Below are 20949 nucleotides of genomic sequence, written 5' to 3'. Positions count from 1 at the left end.
CAGGATGTGTAAAACAATAAATATGCATGTTCTACGTTCTAAATACCAAGCACCCTGCTCTATGCACTATTAAGGTGCACCTTAGGGGTGACGTATAAGAATTTAAAAGGAAGGTTTAGGCCAGTCAAAAGGTTTGTTTTGCCAGGTAGGAATTGCAGTTTAAAACTGTACACACAGGCTGCATTTAATTTGCAGTCCCTGTGTACGTGTAGTACTTTCTGCCAGGGCCTTACAAGTAAATATAATACACCAATTAGAGGTATGCCAGTTCTAACATGTTTATAGCTGAGAGTACAAGCATTTTACCACTGGTTAGCAGGAGTAAAGTGCACCGAGTCTGATTTCCAGTAAAAACAAGTTCAGCAAAAGAAGGGACTTTCAGTAATGTTTGCAAGAATGCAGTGTACTGTGTGTTTTTTTTACATGTTCTCCCCTATCTGGTTGTACTGATTTCACTTTAATTGTGATCCTTCTCTTTTCCCCTCAAAATCAATGTGGATGAGAGTGAACCTTGAAGTCTACGGAAAGTAGTGTTGGCAAGGAAAATCACTAAATGAAAGCGAAAAATCAAACAGTCTAATAGGGCTTGGACAATTGACACGGTGAACAGTTATGTTAGTTTGACCTATTTATGAAGGTCATCTCTAACTAGCTGAAGGGATTACAAGCTGCACTTGTTAAGCACCCACAAAGTTTCACAGGCCAGTTGGGTCAGCACAGTGAAGCTGAAGAAGGTGAAAGAACAATAAGGTACAGGCAGTGCAAGGTGCTCTGATGAACCATTGCTAAATACAAGATCAATGGATTCACTGGACGGCTTCTTTCAATTGGCTTCTTCTGAGTTACTTCCTGTGCTTTTTGGCTCTTTAGCACAAGCTTGGCAGCTGAAACTGAGCAGGCTCCGTTGGCTAAGGGTGGTGATGTACTTTGGGGGCGATGAGAATGTTCCTGCTACTCTATGCACACACAAATCAGTACTTCCATGCATCTGTTGAATGAATGCTATCTCCGAAAGGGCCTATTCCATAGCCTTTCTGCTCGCTCTGATTACATCCAACTGTACAATGGGTGGTTAAGTTTAGCAAAAAAATGCTTATTTGAAGATGAGACTGATGAAGGTCCATATTTTTGGGAAAGTGGCACAGCGCACTTTGTAAGCTTGCTGCGCTACGCTGGGAAAGGGCAGGAATGCACCGTATTTAAGTCATGAGGTGCATTCCTATCCTTCACCCCTGCTCTGGCACACTATAGGCTGTCTAGCTCCAACGCAGGTACCCCTGCACCTTCCTGCACAAAAGGTATCCTTAGAGGCATATTCCTCTGTCTATGTGTTGTGCAGAATGCAACACACACAGAAAGAGAAAGTAATGAGGAGAAATTAAATTATGCCTCTCTTGGGGAGGTGTATCTTTTCGGGGCATTTCCAGGTTTACTATGCTTGGTAAAGCTGGAAATGTGTCAACAACCGTGGAAGACCATAGAATGCATCCCTCGGGCACAACAGTGCAACGCAGAGATTCGCACTGCATTGCTTTACTCCATATTTTTGGAGCAACTCAAAAACCCACAAAGTTATAAACCTCCAGGATACTTGTCATCATTCCCAATGCCTTTCATGTTAAATTTGGACACAACTTTAGTTAAAAAGAACGGTTGCAATAAGTATGTTGATTGTGAAGAAAAACGTGCCCATATTTTCTCGGAGTTCCTAGGAAAAAAGAGAGTATTTCCATTTGGAAAATATTTCACAGTATCTGATAGATGTACAAAGAGAAAAGTACAATTTTCGTGGATTACGGTGCATTTGTGCTAGGATTTGTGTTTTTGTCAAATCCATAAATCTAGTTAAAGGAAATCAGAGACGAATGCATACCACTCGTGGGTGTACTACTTTTTTGTGAAACTTGCCCGTTGTGAATTTTTTAGGTGACTGCATACCATCTCACTTACTTTACTGATTATGGATAATCTTGTTTCTAAATTGTATGTTTTTTGATTTTGTTAAATTGTGTGGCCATCAACTGTTAAGACTCGACATACATGAAATGTCTTTGGTTCGAGGTCTATTTAAAAACTATATTAGCCAGGTTGATACCTCAGAAAATAAGTCAAGGTGGTCTATTTTGCATGTCATAGCAATAAAAAGAAATCTACTGCTCTTAGGAAAAATTGATGATGATTTAGGTGAATTGGAAATGCAATAAATGTACTTTGTCTGTCTTTAGGCAGCGTTGTCAATTTTTGGCATGGTTGGTGGCCCACTGCTTGGACTCTTTTCCTTGGGTATATTGTTCCCCTTTGCCAATTCAACAGTAAGTAAAAACGTCCATATGAAAAATGTAAGAACTTTTGCTAAATTGAACTAAAGTGTAATGTTTATCACTTCCTGGTGAATTTCTCTTTTGTCATAAGTGAATTGGCCTTATTTAATATGAAATACTCTGTAACCTTTTGTCTATTTCAAACTCTGTTTTTACCTCCGCAGTATGTTGGTCACAGGTGTAGTCACACCGATCTGCTCAGACATTATTGTCTTTACACTATCAGCAGCACTAACTGTTCATCACTGACCATCTATCCAACTTCAGAACACTTTCATCACTTCCATATTTTCAAGCTATTTCAGGTTCACTCGCAAACTGGAGAGAAACGCTGCAGTGATATTGATGGCATAGACATACACTCAGAGGAGAACAGTTTCAAACAAGGGAAACGTGATCTTATATTAAGTATTCAGTGCATTTTAATAGAACAATTGTAATCCTCGTAAATATAAGAGAACTGATTAAGACATTTGATATCTGCCTATTCCAAGCAGGTGAAGTATACCTACCATCAGAGTCATTACTGAAGATGACATTCATGCTGGTTAACTTACCTCCCCAATACTTCATCATTACTGTGGTAATTACACCATTAAAGATTCTTCTGGTATGGAAATCTTGGAAGGGCAGTGGCGTCCATCTGGTCTCAGATGACCTTTTGGCAATTGCTGCCACTCTCTCTTGCAGGTAGAGTTGCTCTTCTGAAAATGATTGTATTACCACGATTGCTATATTATTTCTCCAATCTCCCATACTACATACCGGTCAATTTCTTTAGGGAAATGGAACCCAAATTGCGGGAGTTCATTTGCAATAAGGGACGCTGTAGAGTTGCGCTTAAGAAGCTCTACTTGCCTTTGGAGCAGGGTGGCCTTTCAGCGCCCAATCTAGAGCATTATTACTTGTCCTCTCAGATCCAATGGGTGTCCAGATGGTTGGCGGGACTTCATCTCTCTGACACAGCGACTACCACAGAGCCCTGGTCTCTTGCGCGATTAACACACCTCTCCCACCCCCTCACTCACTCGGCGCCGCCGGAGGAGCTTTTCCTTAACGTGGCACACAGCTGTTTCCGCTGATCCTTACAGCTCACAAAGGGAACCGTCCTGTTCGCCCCAGCTTTGGCGCTGCTGGGCACACCTCGTGGCTCTGGAACCACATCTGTGGTTGAACTCCGGACGTGGCATCCTGCAGATCTGCATACACTGGACGATCTGTACAGGGACGGCAGGCTGACTCTGTTTTCCACCCTGGTCGCCGATGCAGGCCTCCCAGTTGGAAAGTTTCTGTTGTATAATTCATTATTGCGATTATTATCGAGCAGGTGGGGGGTCATAACAACTGCTCCTCCAACCAATTTGCTAATACAATACATGCAGGTCACGGGACAGGGCAGACATCTGATCAAGTGGTTTACAGAAGCACTGCGAACTCATATCTCTCATGAACTCGGTACGTTGCGTGCTGTCTGGGAGAGAGACCTGGGCGCGCCCTTCACGGACATGCAGTGGCCATCTGTTCTATCCAGCGCCACAACCATTCCCCGCATCTCCAGATTTCGACTCATACAATTCTACATTATCCACAGGGCATATCTTACACCAGCTCGTATTCACAGATACTTATTTCGCTGCGTTGAAGCCTGCCCCCGTTGCAAACATTTGGACGCAGATGTCCTGCACATGTTATGGTCCTGCCCCCTATTGCATAGTTATTGGGGAGCTGTTGTTGCTTGTCTGTCAATATGCACATCGCTCACACTGTTACCTACATGGGAGGCCTGTGTGCTGGGTTTGCTTCCTAGAAACCCACGCCACAGGGCTACCGCCTGATTCATAACAGCCAAACGGTTAATAACCTGCAGATGGAAAGCTGCTGAAGCACCAACCGTGCTGCCCTGGAGACAATCCTTCCTGACCTGGGTGGGAGCTGAGGGAGTGGCGCTGAAATTGGAGGATGCGTTAGGCTTGCGTAATTACCCCCTCTCAGACAGTTGGGAAATGATGTTATCCTCTCTACATACCCCGGAGACGGACTCTGACCCAGCGGCCTCTTAGAGCAACCCAGTGATCATAAATCACTGGAGATACCTTGTAAATGATACTGATGCACTTCACATTTACTGTACTTCCATACCAAACATTTGGATCGGGGCAAAGACGATGCTGAGCACGCAGATCTAACTTACATGTTATACGCGCAGATACTTCTGCACATCATTCGGGGAACTCCACACACACGAAGGCATTGTAATATTGATATTGAATATTTAAATTTAAAGTACTACTTTGTTATTATATGTTATTGTTTCACTTGTTACTATTCTAGGATCAGCATTTATATGTAAGTATACAATTGTGTTCTCTGTCGCACAGAGAAACAACAGAATAACAAGATACTTGGTGATCTGTGTTTAGACCCAGGTGACCAACCAATCACTACAAGTTTCACTGATGTTACAGCTTCAATAGGTATTAATGATTGTATTGTGTTGGGCACAAGTTTGGCTAATTACTATAATAAACTTCTATATTTGATGTTTACATACATACCCTCGCTGATAAGGCCCACAAGCTTGCAAAATGTATAACAGGTGTACTTATCTACCGTATCACAACCAATACTGTATTAATCTGTCATGATATTACTAACTAACAATAAAAAGACTCAGGAAAAAATCAATGATTCTTCTGGTAGTGGATTTGCTATATCTGCTGGTAATCAGAGGGCTTTGCATTACTGTCCACCTCTGAATCACAGACTAAATATAATGTCTGTAGGATATTTTGATAAACCTCGAAAATGAAGCCACTCTCTCGGTGGTGTGGGCTGTATGTTGGAAGGAGAGCTGGAACCCCCATCCCCACCCCTATTTAGGAGTGACCCTTATTGTCTTCAGAGAGTTTGTGTTGCAAAAATGTGAATACAGTGATCCCAACCAAATGCTATGAAGACTACAGTGGATACCTTTCAGTGTGTATCCAACCTACTGCAACGTTCATAGTGTGATAGTAAGTGACAACTCTGAACACTTAGAAATAGACTCACTCAGACTCATACCATTATCTTTATTAATGAGACAAACAGCCCGATCCTGTGGGTAATTGGCATAAGTCACAGGCTTTGCCCCCATTCAACCCTTAATTTCCTCACCATTAGAAGCAGAAACCAGACCGCTAAACCCTACGATAGTGATATGGAAAGCATGCCCATTGCAGAGCAGACTTTTCCAAAAACAAACACCAGCTTCACCAAAATATGTTGAGTTAAAAGCAGGAAAGGAAGAAAGATGCCTTCTTTTAAAAGTAAAAACCATTACGGTTACGCAATCAATTAGACAGGTCAGTGATGCAACCCTAACCAACTAGGGGTGCATAGGCAGGAGTTCCATGGTCCTCGCATCCACTTCTTGGCACAAAACATCTTGGGACCTGGGAGAATATATTAGATGAGAAGTATAATTCTCCCAGACTTGGAGAGTTAGACAAAATAGACGATTGTTAGACCTGTTAACCTTAGGGTGGTCCTCCTACAATCTTTATGCCTGTTTTCCTCACATTTTTGCTGTATTTGTTTGTTGGCCTTAGAACTCTGACCACTGTACCACTGCTCACCAGTGCTAAAGTGCATGGATTGTCCCTTAAATGTGGTAACATTGGTGTATACACAATTGGCGTATTTCATTTACTTATAACTACCTTGTAAAGTGGTGTACCCTACCACTTTAGGGCAATCTAGAGGGCCTGCAGCACTGATCGTGTCACCCACTTCAGTAGCCCTTAAACATGTCTCAAGCCTGCCACTGCAGTGCCTGTGTGTGCTGGTTCATTTCCACTTCCGCTGGGTAATTAAAACCTCTTGCCAAGCCTTAAGCTCCCCTTTTATTACATATACATCACACCTAAGGTAGGCCATTGGTAGCCCATAGGGCAAAGTGCTATGTAAGTAAAAAGAAGGATGTACTTTTAAGTTTGACATGTTCTGGTAGTAAAACATGTCTACTCCTCTCATAGGGGAGCATTGGGATTTGCTCAATACACCTTTAAGCTGTAATTCCTGATCAGAAAGCAGTAACTTTGTCATGTTTCATATTTTTCTTTACTGGCAAAGTTGGATTGAACATTACCGTTTTAGAAATACCACTTTTAGAAAGTGATCACTTTCAGAAAGTGGGCATTTCTCTGCTGTTGCTGCTCTGTGTGCCTTGCAGCCTGTCTCCAAAACACGTCTGCGGTTGGTGACAGCTACACTTTGTGCATTCCCCTCTAGAAAGCTGCAAACACAGGAACGGTGGGTGTGACAGAGAACACATCTGCATTAATCTGCATTCTGATAGCTCTTCCTGGGCAGGAAGAGGGAGGTGGAGCTGACACTTAAACTTCAGTAGGCAATGTCCTCTGTCCCACACAAAAGGCTGGTTACCCCCTACTGATAGTCTTGAGCCTGGGCTGGGATGAAAGGGAGACCTGTGCACTTCAAGGAGCTGCTTTGAAACCATCACCACTTCAAAGACACATTTGGGTATATGTACTGGGGCCCTGACCCTACCAAGACAGAACACCACTGGACTTATGAAGAACTCTGCTAGGAGTAATGACTGCTGTGCTACAAGGTTTGCCACTCTGATTGACTGACGGTTCGAAAGGAACTGCTTCACTGCTTTGCTGAACTGCCACTGCTGCCTGCTGAGGACAAGGACTGGACCCATCTCACTTGACCCAGAGTGACTCCAAGGGCTTGCTGGCTTACCTCTTGGTTCTGAAGTCTCAGAGCCATCAACGACTTTCTACAACTTTGCTTCTGCTGCTGGACTATTCCATCTGTGCGTCCTCCTTTACCTGAGGTGTCAATCCAGTCCGAGGCCTCAGAAATGGGTTTTGCAGCTATTTTTCTGCAAGAATCGATGCATCCAGGACATTGCGCTGATTGGAACGGACACAGTGACCATCGATGCCAATGCAGTGCCGATTCGATGATGGCACAGGACCTGACTGCGAGGTTCAGCAATGATGCAATGCGATCCAAGGACATTGCTGTGATGCTTGCTGGAGGTGCATCTACCCGACAGGGTGGATCGGAACTGAGTCATCTATCCTTCAACAAAGATGATTGCTCCATACAAGGTACTCTCGCAGCTGCTCTGCGTGAGTCCTGTAACCGGCCTGCCCTCCATCATGTTCGACCTGAATTGTGGATTTACCCCAGTCTAGCGTGACCTCAAGTAACCTTTTAGCGCTATTGACTAAGCACTATTTTTGGTTTATTCTTTAAAAGGTAATATTTCAACTTCTAACAATTGGACTTTTGTTGTTCTGGTCTTCATTTACTCAGATAAATATTCTCTATTTTTCTAAACCTGTATGGAGTCTATTTGTGTTTTTTCCATTGTGTTACTGTGTATTGCACCAATACGTTACATATTGCCTCTTTAGATAAGCCTGGCTGCTCTGTTCCAAGCTACTAGAAGGTGAGCACAGGTTATCTCTTAGCATGTATCTAGCTCACCCTGACTAGAGTGATGGTTCCTGCTTGTACAGGTTGCTTACTCTGACAACCAGAAACCCCTTTTCTAACAAAGATAAACCAGCATCTGGATTCTTTCAGGGATGAACAAGTAGGTCAATTATTAGTAATAGGTATATAAAACTTCTTTCAGAGAATGACCTTCTCTCGCAGAGACTTAGGTAAACCAAGAGTGTCATCACCCACTAAGGCATCAGCTTAAAATAATCCTTTTCAATTACTCTTGTATGAAAAAGATCCCTATGTCTAATCTAAAGTTGACTCATCTCAGGCACCCACAGAATCATCAACAAAAGGAAGCATGGTGCGTTAAACACACCTATGACCAACAGGTATGCTCTCATAACCCCACATCTTAGGTGACATTTCATTGTTTTCCAGGTGGAACATTTTCATATGGTAATGGTGTGTTTCAGGTGCAACCAAGTTACCTATGATTTCTCCATATGCATGTTCTTGACTTGTTGTATATCAGCTACACAGATGTGTGTGTTTCATGCTGAGTTTGACGTGGATGCGTTTATGCTGTGCCAGTGTGCAATTTGGAGACTGCAGTTAGTGTTCTAGCGCTGAGATCAAAGCCCTGCTTTCTCATAGCTTGCATGACTGTAATGTGATTGGATGGCCAGTAAGAGCCATTTTAGAATCTTACTGCCAGTTGAATCTCTGCAGTTAACTGGCAGGAGTTCAAGTGATAGGAGAGAGAACAGGGACAGAGACGAGAGGCTGTATATATCCAGTTTCGAAATCTGAGATATCAGACTTTCATACAATGTCGAGGACCATTCCTCACTCATTGGGCCGAGGGCGTCCGTCCTTCATACATTACTCACATACTCTTAAATAATACTGCCTTCTTGTTGCTAAAACCCTGTGAGAGATTGATGCCCAAACATTTAGACGGGAAGAAACACCAGATTCCAAATAATCACACTGAGAGTTACACGAGATACTAACATGGTGCAAGAATGAAGACATTCTCTGATAAAATGAGATAGAGAGAGAGAGAAATAGAGAGAGAGAGAGACAGAGAGAGAGAGAGAGAGAGAGCAAGAGAGAGAGAGAAGTTATGGGGGATCCTGTTTCTTTGATGAATTTTTAATACCCCAACTGTAGCTCAGAATTTCTTTTTTTGACAAATGACTTCCGGAATTTTATCTGTGAACAACTGGGACCACTAAACAGCCTTAACTGCTTGTATGTAGCCTTCCATTACACTTTACTTCATATATCTGACGTTTTTCAAAGTCAGGTGAGAGTGAGTGTCTAGGGAATTTCACTTTCTCAGGTAAAAACATAAAAGTGTGAAATGGACATAGAGTAATAAAGAAGTATTCTAGACAAACCCCGTAATTTTGTTTACAGGGGATGTGCAATGGGACAATGCAGCTCTTACCCACGCCACTTAACCTCAGCCACACTGAGAACACTGAGCGCTCTCTCTGGTTTACCTCATCTACACTAACATGATTCAACAAGGAAAAGGGGGGTAACACACTGAGGGCCTGATTTATATATTGGCAGATGAGATACTCTGTCACAAAAGTGATGTATATCCGGTCCGCAGAAATCTAAATCCCATTGTACATAATGGGATTTATACCACTTATATCAACAAATAGCCTCATTTAGATATTGCCGGGTGAGTTACTCCGTCACAACGGTGATGAATATTCCGTCTGCGAAATATAAATCCCATTATATCCAATGGGATTTAGATTTCAGCGGATGGGATATCCGTCACCATTGTGACGGAGTATCCCGTCCGTCAATATCTAAATCAGGTACTTTGTTAGAAATAGTCATAAAATCAGGATGGTTTTTAAGCCACTGAAGTCTATAATAGACTAAGAGTACAGATAGACCAAGGCACACAGAAAGGTAAAAGTTCTTCGATGTTTCTGGGACGTAAGTAAAGCCCAAGTATTGTAAATCCAGAGGTGAAGAGTAAAAGCGATGAATCCAAGTTGTTGATATGTTAGAGTCTTTATTCGCAGGTATAGGTTTGTGTCGTCTTTACAGGAAACAGCCAACACGTGTTTCGTCACGCAAGTGACTTTATCAAGGCTGGGCCCGTCCGGCCAGGTGCAGAAGACAGCAGTGAGTTCAGAATGGCAAAAAATACGATGGTCAGTCCCGGGTGGGACTGCCGCGGGTATGCGGTGATTCCAGTAGTCAAAAGGCTGGTGCTATCGAGGCCCTGATACGCCCGAAGTATTAATCCTGAAATTTAGTAATGTAGCGTCCAGTCCATCACGCGAGGCGAGTCTATAATAGACTAAGCAGGTTGTGCTGCACTCACAATGAATACACCTATGTTCACATTGGCCTGCATAACAATCCCAGCCCCTTTATATACTGCTGTAACAAATTGTTGTCCAAAGATTTTCATTTTTGATTTGTGTTTTTGGATCATAAGAGAAGTAATTTAGTAAAGATTACTGATCCGGGCCGATTTTTTCTGGATGACATTTTTAAAAATGGCAGATGTGTTGCAGAGATTATGTGATATTTCAGGAATCATGAGACCTATGTACTTCATTTTGGTCTGAAAACATAGGTTTTTGGGGTCAAGTACTCTCTTAGAGTCATAAAATAAATCCTCAGAGCATCCCTTCTGCCATTTTCCAAAAATGGGGTTTCCTTGCTGCTACATGAAAGGAAGAAGGCTGTCAACAAGTTTATTAAAACGTTCCCTTCTTTTTCCCACAAGTTCGTGGAGAGGAACGGTTTCACAATGGTCCAATAATTTTGAATTTTTCATCTCTCGGAAAACATTGTATATTGGAAGCACTTCATGGTAAGCTAGCTGCCATTGAGCAACATATTCACTTTTACGTGTCTGACCAACAATTCCCTTATAGTTTTACTGTGATCTCTGGATCGTCTGTTCCAGTTTCACATCTGTAACCACAGCATTGAACCTTCCCTCTATGTTTTCCACCACAAAATGTCCTTGTAATGTAATGTAATTCGAGATTTATAAAGCGCGTTCCTACTCAAAGAGCATCGAAGCGCTGGGAAGAAAGCACGTAGTAAAAAATAGACAGAGGATAAGAAAAATAACAGAAATAATAAAGATAGAAAGACATCCAATAGAAGAAACTGATACAAACTGAATCAAAGACCCTGATCTTGATGTACCAAGAAATTAACGAGGAAAGAGCCAAGTTTTCACCATTTTCCTAAATTTCATATAACCTAATTCTTGCCTAATATTCTGTGGGAGAGAGTTCCATCCTCTGGCAGCAGCTACTGTTAAAGCTTTGTCTCCCCATTTGGCTTTATGTGTGCGAGGGACCTGAATCAAGTGAGCTTGGGAAGACCTCAAGCTTCTTTTAGGTACATGCAGGAGGAGTCTGGAAGTCAGGTACCGTGGTCCTATTCCATGAACTGCCTTAAAAGTAAGACAGAGCGACTTAAACTGGATACGCTGCGCCACTGGTAACCAATGTAATTTCCTGAGACTCTCTCTAACTGATATAAATCGTGGGAGATTAAGAACCGCTCTGACAGTGGAATTCTGAACTAATTGGAGTCTTTTTATCAGCCCCTTATCCAGATTAAGGAACAGTGCATTACAGTAGTCTATCTTGGACATTACCAATGCCAGGATAGCAGATACTCTCCATTCATGTAACAGATAGGGGAAGATTTTCTGAGCATTTTAATTGACCATAAACTGATGTTTATCACATGATTAATCTGTTTTTTAAAAGACAGATGTTCGTCGAACAAGATGCCTAGGTTTCTAGTAACAGTAGTGGGCACAGGGCAGTTACCACATTCAGAGGGCCACCACCGTGAGTTCCATAAATTCTTTCCAGGTCCAAAACATAAAACTTCAGTTTTGGTGGCATTCAATTTTAGCCAATTGGTCTTCATCCATTTACTCACTTCCACCATACAATTACTAAACCGATCTGCAACCTCCTCCCATGGCTGATTAATAGGAATAATAAGCTGGGAGTCATCAGCTTAGGAAGATGGAATGAAACCAAAAGTACGAATTAGACTAGCCAAAGGCGCTACATACACATTAAACAATGTGGGGCTGAGGGAAGATCCCTGCGGGATCCCACATGGTAGAAGACGAGGTCTAGATTTGAAATCACCACAGCTAACTGTGGTCCATCTGTTTGTAAGAAAAGACTTCAAAAGTTTAAGCTCCTTGTCCCTCAAACCCACATGATGCAAACGGGACATTAATAGTGTGGGAGAGATAGGATGAATGTTCTGTAGTGGTATGGTTTTTCCACACCTTCACTCTTTACCCTTTCCAAATACTTGCACCCGTATTTCAGGTGGTTTTTGCAATCACATTCGCAAAACACAATAATCAGTGACCTCACAGTCTTCATGTGCAGCTCTCAATCACATTCATAATCAGCATGTACCAAGTTTTTCACTAGAGCTATCATGTGCAAAACATTTCCCCATTACTTGCAAAGTTCTGATTTTTCTTCATATTCGTTGACAAACTTAATGGATAAATGCATCATCCATGCCTCATCCACTGAGATAACTTCCTGCACACCGGAACACAGCTTTTGCCATGTGTAAAACACCCATCATTGGATAAAGATCATCAAATTCTTCTGGATTGCTCATAAAAATGTCAGGAACAATATGGAAAACACCTTAATCACAGAAAATTGGCAGGTAGGCTGGTCTTCAAGCTCTGCATGCAGACATTGTGGAAATTGGGTAGAGCTGTGTATACTGTTGCGTAGTTTGTGTCTGGAGATTACTGGGAAAAAAACCAACCTTCTTCAGTTTGACGGTATTCTGGGAGATCAGAGCATGAAGAGCTGTCTTCAAAATCAAAATTATCAAGAGCAACAATTATATATCCTTTACTGGTAAAGTGACTTGGAAGTGGTGTGCTGTCGCAGTGGTTCCCAACCTTTTGACTTCAGTGGACCCCCACTTTATCATTACTGGAACCGGGGACCCCAATTGAATCATTATTGGAATCCGGGGACCCCCTACTGAGTAATTACTGAAAGCTGGGGACCTAATCTGTTCATATTATTTAATTTTCCAAGCAGTCGCGGACCCCCTGAGGAGACATTGCGGACCCCCTGGGTCCCCTGACCACAGGTTGGGAACCACTGTGCTGTCGGATTCACAAGATTTTACAGCATGAGCTGCTAACAAGTTCCTGTTCCATACTATGTCATTATAATTCGTTGATACACCAATCCTATTCATTGATGTGATTAGCTCTCTACTTTGTCACTTGTCGTAGATAGTGCAGGTAGTCGTTATGTGTAGCAGAGTTTTCTTTTTACCGTGATGTAATTCATAAAACACAATTTGGAAAAGACAGTACATTTGCACAGCATAAGCCTAAGCTTCTGTTCAGAACGCAAAAACTTTAATTTGCAATAGTTTTGCTTTGTTGATAATAAACAATGTTTAAAAAATGTTAAGATAACATCAAGCATTCTTGTTGACTCCCATGATTTGCAGAGCTCTGGGGCATCATAAAATTTGTCATTACGTCAAAAATCTAAATCTTTCAGGACATTTCTTAAAATGGATCCTGATGATTTTACTGCATCCTGTGATTTTATTTGGCATCAAGAACTTCAGGAGTCAAATCAGCTGAGGACACCATAAGTGGATCATTCTTTTTGTTAGACTGACAAAAACTAATTCTGTCATTATTCATTCTCACCAGAAAAACCTTAGATTCATTAATATGGTTCAATACAATTTCATCAATGTTGACCAGCATTTCTATGATCTCACTGAGTGTGAACCCGTAAAGAGCACTCAAGAGTGGATGAAAACTTAATTTGCTTTTTCAAAGGTTGCCAACTTAACTGAAGGCTGACGGTTATGTTGCTGCTGGGATCTCATTGTACATTCATATTTTCTAATGTATGCATGCGTGCAGATCAGGTTGCCACACAAATACATCACCTCATTGTTGAAATCAGATATTCAGCTGAAAACTTCATCTTGAGAGAAACTAGCTGCAGATAAAACATGTTTGCCTTTTGAGACACACATACTCTGTACTTTGTTCTTTTGTCATTCCCTTTGCCCTTTGTTCTGGCTAAACCACAGATAATACATTGAAGATCCTCTACTTTCTGATCAGTTGTTGGAGGTGGTTGAGGGATAGCCATCAACCTTCCTAGTGGATGGGCATTGGGTTCGGTTGTGCTCGCTTTCTCAGAAGATTCAGATTTATTGTTGCAATGTACTGTTTTTTGGCAATTTTTTTCCAGGCTTTTTTCATTGTATACCACTTGTAGCACTTGTTGTAATAATGATGAAATATTTAGTCCTCTTCCCCCATCAGTTTCAATCTTTGGTGAACTTCGTCTTGTCGTATTTTTGCAGCATCTCAAACTCTCTTCTGTCCAGCCGAAGTTGATGTTAGCTTTTCATTCAGATTAGTTTGGCATATGACCCATTTTTCTTTGTTAAAGGAGTCCTCATATTTTGTAGTTAGCAGCACTCTGTCAGGAGGTAAAGATCCTCTGCTACCACCTACTTTGTTCATGTTTACGAATTTAAATCAACAGAAAACTTGAAATGAAAACAATATTAAAATAAATTACCAACATGATGGCTAAAACTAAAACACGTATTTTTAGAAAATGGCGGAAGGGTTGTTCTGAGGAGTTATTTTCTGTCTCTATAAAACTACTTGACCCCCAAAATCTATTTTTTGACACCAAAATGGGGCACACAGGTCTCACTCATGGTTCTTGAAATAGTACATCATCACTGCAACACATCCACCATTTTTAAAAATGTAGTCCAGAAATAATCGCCCCAGATTAGCAATGTCTACCCAAGCTAAATTACTTCTCGAATGATTCAAAAACACAAATCAAAAATGAAAATCTCTGGACAACAATTGTTTCAGAGGTATATCAAGGGGGCAGGACAATAAACAAGCATGCAGCTCATACCAGTCCCCACACTGTGCTAAAGTGCTCTCTTCTGAAATCCTTCTATTATACAAATACATATCTATTAACAATGTCACCAAACTCTTCTTTTTAAGACAAAAACCTAGAAATCCATTCCTTATAAATACACTACTTGCACTTCTGAAAGGCAAAAAAATACACATTCACATTCATTCAGTTTTATTGCTCTAAGATGGCTCACTGAGGGAAACTGTTGCTGCAGCAATACCTCTGGGTGAAATTACGCCACCAACAATTCCAGCTCTCTCTGGGACTGGAATTACAGTGTCTTTAAACTCCAAACAGCAGGCCTGTGTTTATTGCTGCAGGTCATGGAGCTTTGGGTAGCAGCACAGCCCCCATCCGACCCTTCAAGAGCCTCGGGAGCAGACAGTGCTGCGACCTGGACAAACCCTTTTCCTGATTTTTTTTCCACCTGCAGAGAGCTGGCAGTTGAAAAAAAGCTGCAGTAGCTTGGAATATGTAGAAATGTGCAGAACGATTCTAACTTTTCTAGAATTATCTAAGTAAAAAAAAACATGTTCTTTCTGCTTGTCACTGTAAACTAGAAAGAACAGAGCAGAAGAAAGAAAAGCAACATTTCTTTTGTGTTGCTTTAAACAGCTGCTCTACTTATTGTCCCTGATCTGACCTTTCTTTTCACTTTGCTGCTGGCTATGGCAGCAGGCATTGAGATGTCAGAACTCAACTGTTATAACTTATTACAGATGACTACTGATGTGATTAGTGACTTGTGACACAACAAGTTGTGATAATAAAGAAAAACATCAGAACTTGACAATTATAAGTTATTACAGTTGAGGTCTGACAGCACAATGCTTGTTGCTGGAGCCAGTAGTCAAGGTGATAAGCAGGTCAGGTTAAGCAGCATAATTAAAGTAGCAGTTTAAAGCAACAAACAGAGTTGCTTTTCTTTTTTCTTCACTTTATTGATAGCTTAGAACGACAAGCAGAGAGAATATGCTTATTTTTTACACTCCTTAGATAGAGAAAAGCTTGAACCGTTCTGCATGTTTCTTCACATTCTGAGCTACTGCAGTTTTTTTTTAAACTGACTTTTATTGAACTGTTTCTAATGTCTGTTTTAAGAAATATTTAACAGTTAGTGCTTAATTTTGCACTAGATGTTTTATTTTTATTCTTCATGTTTGCATTCATATGAAGAGCAACGCACCAAGGTTTTAAGTGGTTTGTGGGAGAGGTGATGGTGTGACCATGCATTATATAGGATAAAGTTCCTCTTGGTGTACATGAAAAGGTATTGTGATTCACCTCATAGTTCCATAACCTTATGAAGGAATGCAGCCTCCAGCCCCATTCCTCCATATGGTAATGGAACTCCTCTGTGACTTGCAGTATCCTTATAATGTATGGCAGATGGCAGGGTGTACTTTATCCCTAATATACTCAGCGACTGAGTGTGTGAGAAGTAGCCGATGAGAAGTAGCCGAATAGAAGAAAATTAGAGCTGGGCATTTATAGAGGGATTGCAGAATGCCATGTATTATAACGAGATTATGAGCTCCCATTTTTATAAAAGCATAACACACCAGTGGTCCACAACTTTATCTCAGGACAGTTATGCAGGACGAAGTGACCCAATTTAACCATAAACCAATAGGTGCCAGATATTGCTTCCTTCTCCATACTTTACACATTGACCAGTAAAGTGTGCAGAACATGATTACTTCATCCCATGCCATTTCTTTCTGTCTGAGCCACCTACAATTGATTAAATGCTGAATGTGGAACAATGACCCCCATTCATTTATATTTTGTCTTCTTCAGGGTGCAATTGTAGGTCTTATCACTGGATTTGGTATTTCACTATGGGTTGGAATTGGAGGTCAGATTTATCCTCCACTACCTGAGAGACGTTTACCATTGAATCTCTCCATTGCTGGCTGTAACTTTAGCCTTTATGATATATATACCAACTGGAACACAACTAACAACTGGACATCAACAACAATGACACCAACATTTACAACGTTGATGCAAAATGAAGCAATTGAAAGGTATGTAAATTAACTTACAGTTAAGGTTATCATGTTGTATAGTTCTGCATGTCAGAGGTAAGCCGGCTGTAATGAAGGTTGTAAATGGGAATGTTGTTGAGACTAGTGAAGATGGCAATGCAGATTTAGCATTTTCTCTAAAAGAAGAGTTTACATATTTTTTTCTGGGGCTCAGAGGATTGATTTCCTCTTTTATAGATATGTATATGTGATTTATAAAAGTACACACCAACCTAGAAAGCAATGGGGTAACGAACAAAGGGAGGAATGTACAAAAGGGAGAAAATGCCAAAGAGGGGCATACAGGGCAAGTAAAGGAATTCTGTGTGGTTTTCAGTAATGAATTGCACACAATTGCAATATGGGGGTAGGGGAACCTCATGGATGTTACAGAGGTCATAGCAGCTCCTGTTGTGTGGGGGAGCCTAAACATTTAAGGGGCCCCTAACCCTTATGCCCCCCCCCCCATTGAGCCCAAGACCAATGAATATTTGTGTGACCTGGGAGACTCCAGGCTACTCTTCACAGTCTGCAGCGGAGACTCATCATGTTGTGTTATGCCACTAAGGCTATGCTGGCTGAGATGAAGCATTGGGGATAGAAAATACCCTTCAGTGGGAGTCCATTGTATGATGAGGGTCTTACACCATTTACCAACGTGGAGAAAGAAAGGTCTCTGACAGATCAGATATTACATGGCATTACATATGTTTTGTTCATATCAGAACATTTAAGGGCATATTTATAAAACAAAATCACACAGCACAGTGCTGCAAGTCACCTTGTAGCACTGCACTGAATGATAGGGAAATCCTGTGTTGTAAGAAGGATTGTTTTTGTGGAATTTTCCTTTTTCTATGTGTGCTACAAAATCCAGCACACATAGTTAGAGTAAGTAACAAGGAAAAATAAAGATATTTCACCTGGTTAAGCCTCACCTGGGGAGGCGTAACATTTTGATGCATTCCCAGGTCTACCAGTAATGACAAATCTGGGAATGCGTCAACATCCATAGGTGAACACCCACGCTCCACCCATGGAACGCCTTCCTAGGGTAGATTAACACAATGCAGCAATTTACATACCTTTCAATCGCTTCATTTGCATTACTCTAAATTTATCAAGCCCGGCAAGGCCATGCAAGGTGGTGTGGCTTGATAAATCTAACTTAAGAGTTGTGTCGCTCTTGTGCCCCATTGTGTTGTGCAGGGGCATTGCAATTCTTTCATAAATATGCCCCTTAATGTTCTGTCTTGTCCTTTCTACAATTATTTATTCAAAGACTCTCGATGCTGATGCTGCAGCTGTGAGTGTTGCTCAGACCTACTTCCCTGAACATCCTGATCTTTCCTGCCCTGTTATGTTGCCCTGGTATGGTGGTGTGCTTGAGTCATCTGGCTTATAGACAGCACACTAGGTCTTAGATGTGCTGAAGATGGCAAAAGAATTTGATGGAATTCTTTGATGGGGGTTGTGAAGCACTTCTTGCTTCAACTACAGAGGAGAGTTAACTCGGGAATGCAGATGAGCAGAACATTGCTCCTGTTGAAATAATACAAAATCATCAGTAAGGTAGTAGTTCTAAAGACTGAGAATTTGAAATTGTTTCCATAAAATTTTCATCTAATGAGCAATGCAAGCTCTCTAATGTTGGTGGTTAGGTAAACAACCCAGTGATTTATTACTGTTGGGGAGACATGGAGAGGAGCCATCAATGTTAATCACAGATAACCCACCTTGAACTTGTTGTTGTTTTTTCACTGAAGACATTTAAAAGGTCTTTGTGGGCTTGAGGTGGATATAGCAACTGTTCTTCCTTGTTTCAAGAGCACGCTCTCCTGATTGAAAGCTAAAGAGCTTAACATGGATGTTTGTATAACATGATGTGGATATAAGATTTTGGAACTGATCGTGGAAATTGAGCTGAGTAGACCTACCACTGACGTGCAGAAGATGGCAAATTGTGTTTTATAAATTGAAAGAGATTCAGGTTTTAAACATTGATAAACTCATTTGAAGGAGAGATACTAGGTGCACATGAAAAAGAAAAACGATAAAAAAAATATTACTTTGCTATAAAGTCAACATTCATGTAAACATGGTTATTTTTAAAAATCTGGAGTCAACCATTTAAAAATGGTAATATAATAATAAACATTTTAATGGAACTGTGAAGTATTAAGTTTAGGAAGAAGTTGGCAAAATAGCAGATGTATATATTTGTGATGCAAAACTATAATGTCATCTGTGAAGTCATGAACGGTACTGGTTGCATAGCTACCCATAACTGGGAGACTGGAATAGCTAAGATTTGGAGCTTAACTGTAACTTCCATTCAACTAAAGATTTCTCAGAGAAGTTTCCGGTTTTTTCTTATAACCCCTCCATCACATAAGAATGTTTTCCCTGGGCTGACTGGTGGAAACATCTTATTATGACGTTTCCACTGGTCAGCTCTGTGCAACAGTGCAGCAGCATTGGCCACGGCTCCCTTACGAAGTTGAGGCCAATGCCTTTGCACACAAGCACCCTCGGAATGCGCACTGTCTGTATAGACATGGTTGTGGGCAGTGCAAGGCCTCCTCTGTTGCCCCGAGCACTGCATTTCCACCAGCCTTTCGGATGGTGGAAAGGGGAGTCGCGATCAGCACAGTGGTGCCAAATTTGGCACCGTCGTGGCAGACCACGACTCTGACCACCACCAACCCATCAGGATCCTTGATCCCAGCGGAGGGGGGCTGTCTCCTTTCAGTCCAACTACCAGGATCATAATCAGACTGTCAGACCGCCACCATATGTTTGTTGGGCCTTGCAATGCCAAACTCATTATCGTGCACTGACTTACTAAACATATAAACTGAGACTATTAGAACTGCCTTGAAAGAGTTTGAGTGTTCGCAACACATGTAAATTTACACGTTTGATTTTTAAAGTGAAAAGGACTGGGAATAAAATATATTTGTGTTATCAAGGCAACAAAACTAAGATGTTTGCACTATTTCCATATTTTCAGACCTGCTATCGCTGATTATTGGTATTCCATATCATATCTTTACTTCAGCACCATTGGAGCATTAGTCGTTATTATTGTGGGAGTCGTTGTTAGTCTATTAACAAGTAAGTGTATGCTTCAAATTTTCTTTTAGTTATATTGTTTTTTATAAAGCACAGCATGGTTGCCAATCAGCTTTTTGGTGCTCGTAGAGTCTGTATGTTTGTTAAGGAGTCCCCGTGGAATGAACATCACAGTGTTTAGGTCTAGATAGAGAGACAGCTGGATAGATAAGAATTTAGAGAAACCTTGGCTGTGACAGAAAATGCACAGAGCTAAAAGGTAGTTGATGAACATAAAAAAGGTCTGGGTAAGAAAAACCCGTCATGTTGGTAAACAAATTGTTGAGCAATGGGAAGACTCAGAGGTCAGAATTGTTTCTGAGCTTTGTGATGGTGTACACTCCCCTCCCCCCTTGCAGGGATCCAGTGTGCTACCACTCTGACAGAGGAATGCATGTGGTCATATAGACTGTGCACCTCATGTGTTTAAATGGTGAGGACAAAGTCCATGTCAAAAGTAAACTGCAAGTGCTGGAAAAAGAAAAAGTTGAAACACACAAAAGCTGATGGGAGGAATGCTTGCAAATTGTCTAATCACTGTCACTCTCTCTGGGAGCTTCGCAACCCATAGTTCAATTTCCTAAAAATGCCAAATAAGCCTGGACCCAGCCATATGCAAATCAGGCCGAACCATGCTTCTCATGGGAACAGTCCAGCCTGAACAGCCAGGCCAGGTCCTCCATGAACTAGAACACTAGCAACTCAGGACTGGTTTGGCTCTAGTTATGGATATCAGGATATTTCGCAATAGAGGTGAGATGAGTGCTAGCGTATAAGCAAACAGAACAGATCTCATAGCCTAGGAACTACTGAAGACTTCCAGATGGATAGACACAAAAACGTGGTAAAAATTATCTCTTAAGTGAGAAGGACGGAGGTCCACTTGTAGCACAAGTATTTTAAATGCTTAGTTGGTGAAGTGGTGGGAAAGAGTGGAAGAATGTGGAACAGTAATGTAGCTAACCTCAATACTGTGCAGTGGTCAATTGATAAAAGAGTAGCATAAATAATAAA

The 20949-nt window shown here is 41.3% G+C and overlaps 1 protein-coding gene across 1 annotated transcript in view; it reads left to right on the top strand.

Annotated features, from left to right (window-relative positions):
• Positions 1 to 20949, top strand: part of LOC138288222 (sodium-coupled monocarboxylate transporter 1-like) — a 237024-nt gene that overhangs the window by 193025 nt on the left and 23050 nt on the right. The window contains exons 11-13 of the mRNA XM_069229605.1: positions 2226 to 2312; positions 16592 to 16821; positions 19835 to 19938. Of these exons, the coding sequence (XP_069085706.1) occupies positions 2226 to 2312; positions 16592 to 16821; positions 19835 to 19938 (421 nt within the window). The remainder of the gene's footprint in view (positions 1 to 2225; positions 2313 to 16591; positions 16822 to 19834; positions 19939 to 20949) is intronic.

Source organism: Pleurodeles waltl, chromosome 4_1 (assembly GCF_031143425.1).
Source record: "Pleurodeles waltl isolate 20211129_DDA chromosome 4_1, aPleWal1.hap1.20221129, whole genome shotgun sequence".
Taxonomy (NCBI): Eukaryota; Metazoa; Chordata; class Amphibia; order Caudata; family Salamandridae; genus Pleurodeles; species Pleurodeles waltl.
This window is presented reverse-complemented; position numbering and strand designations above follow the sequence as displayed.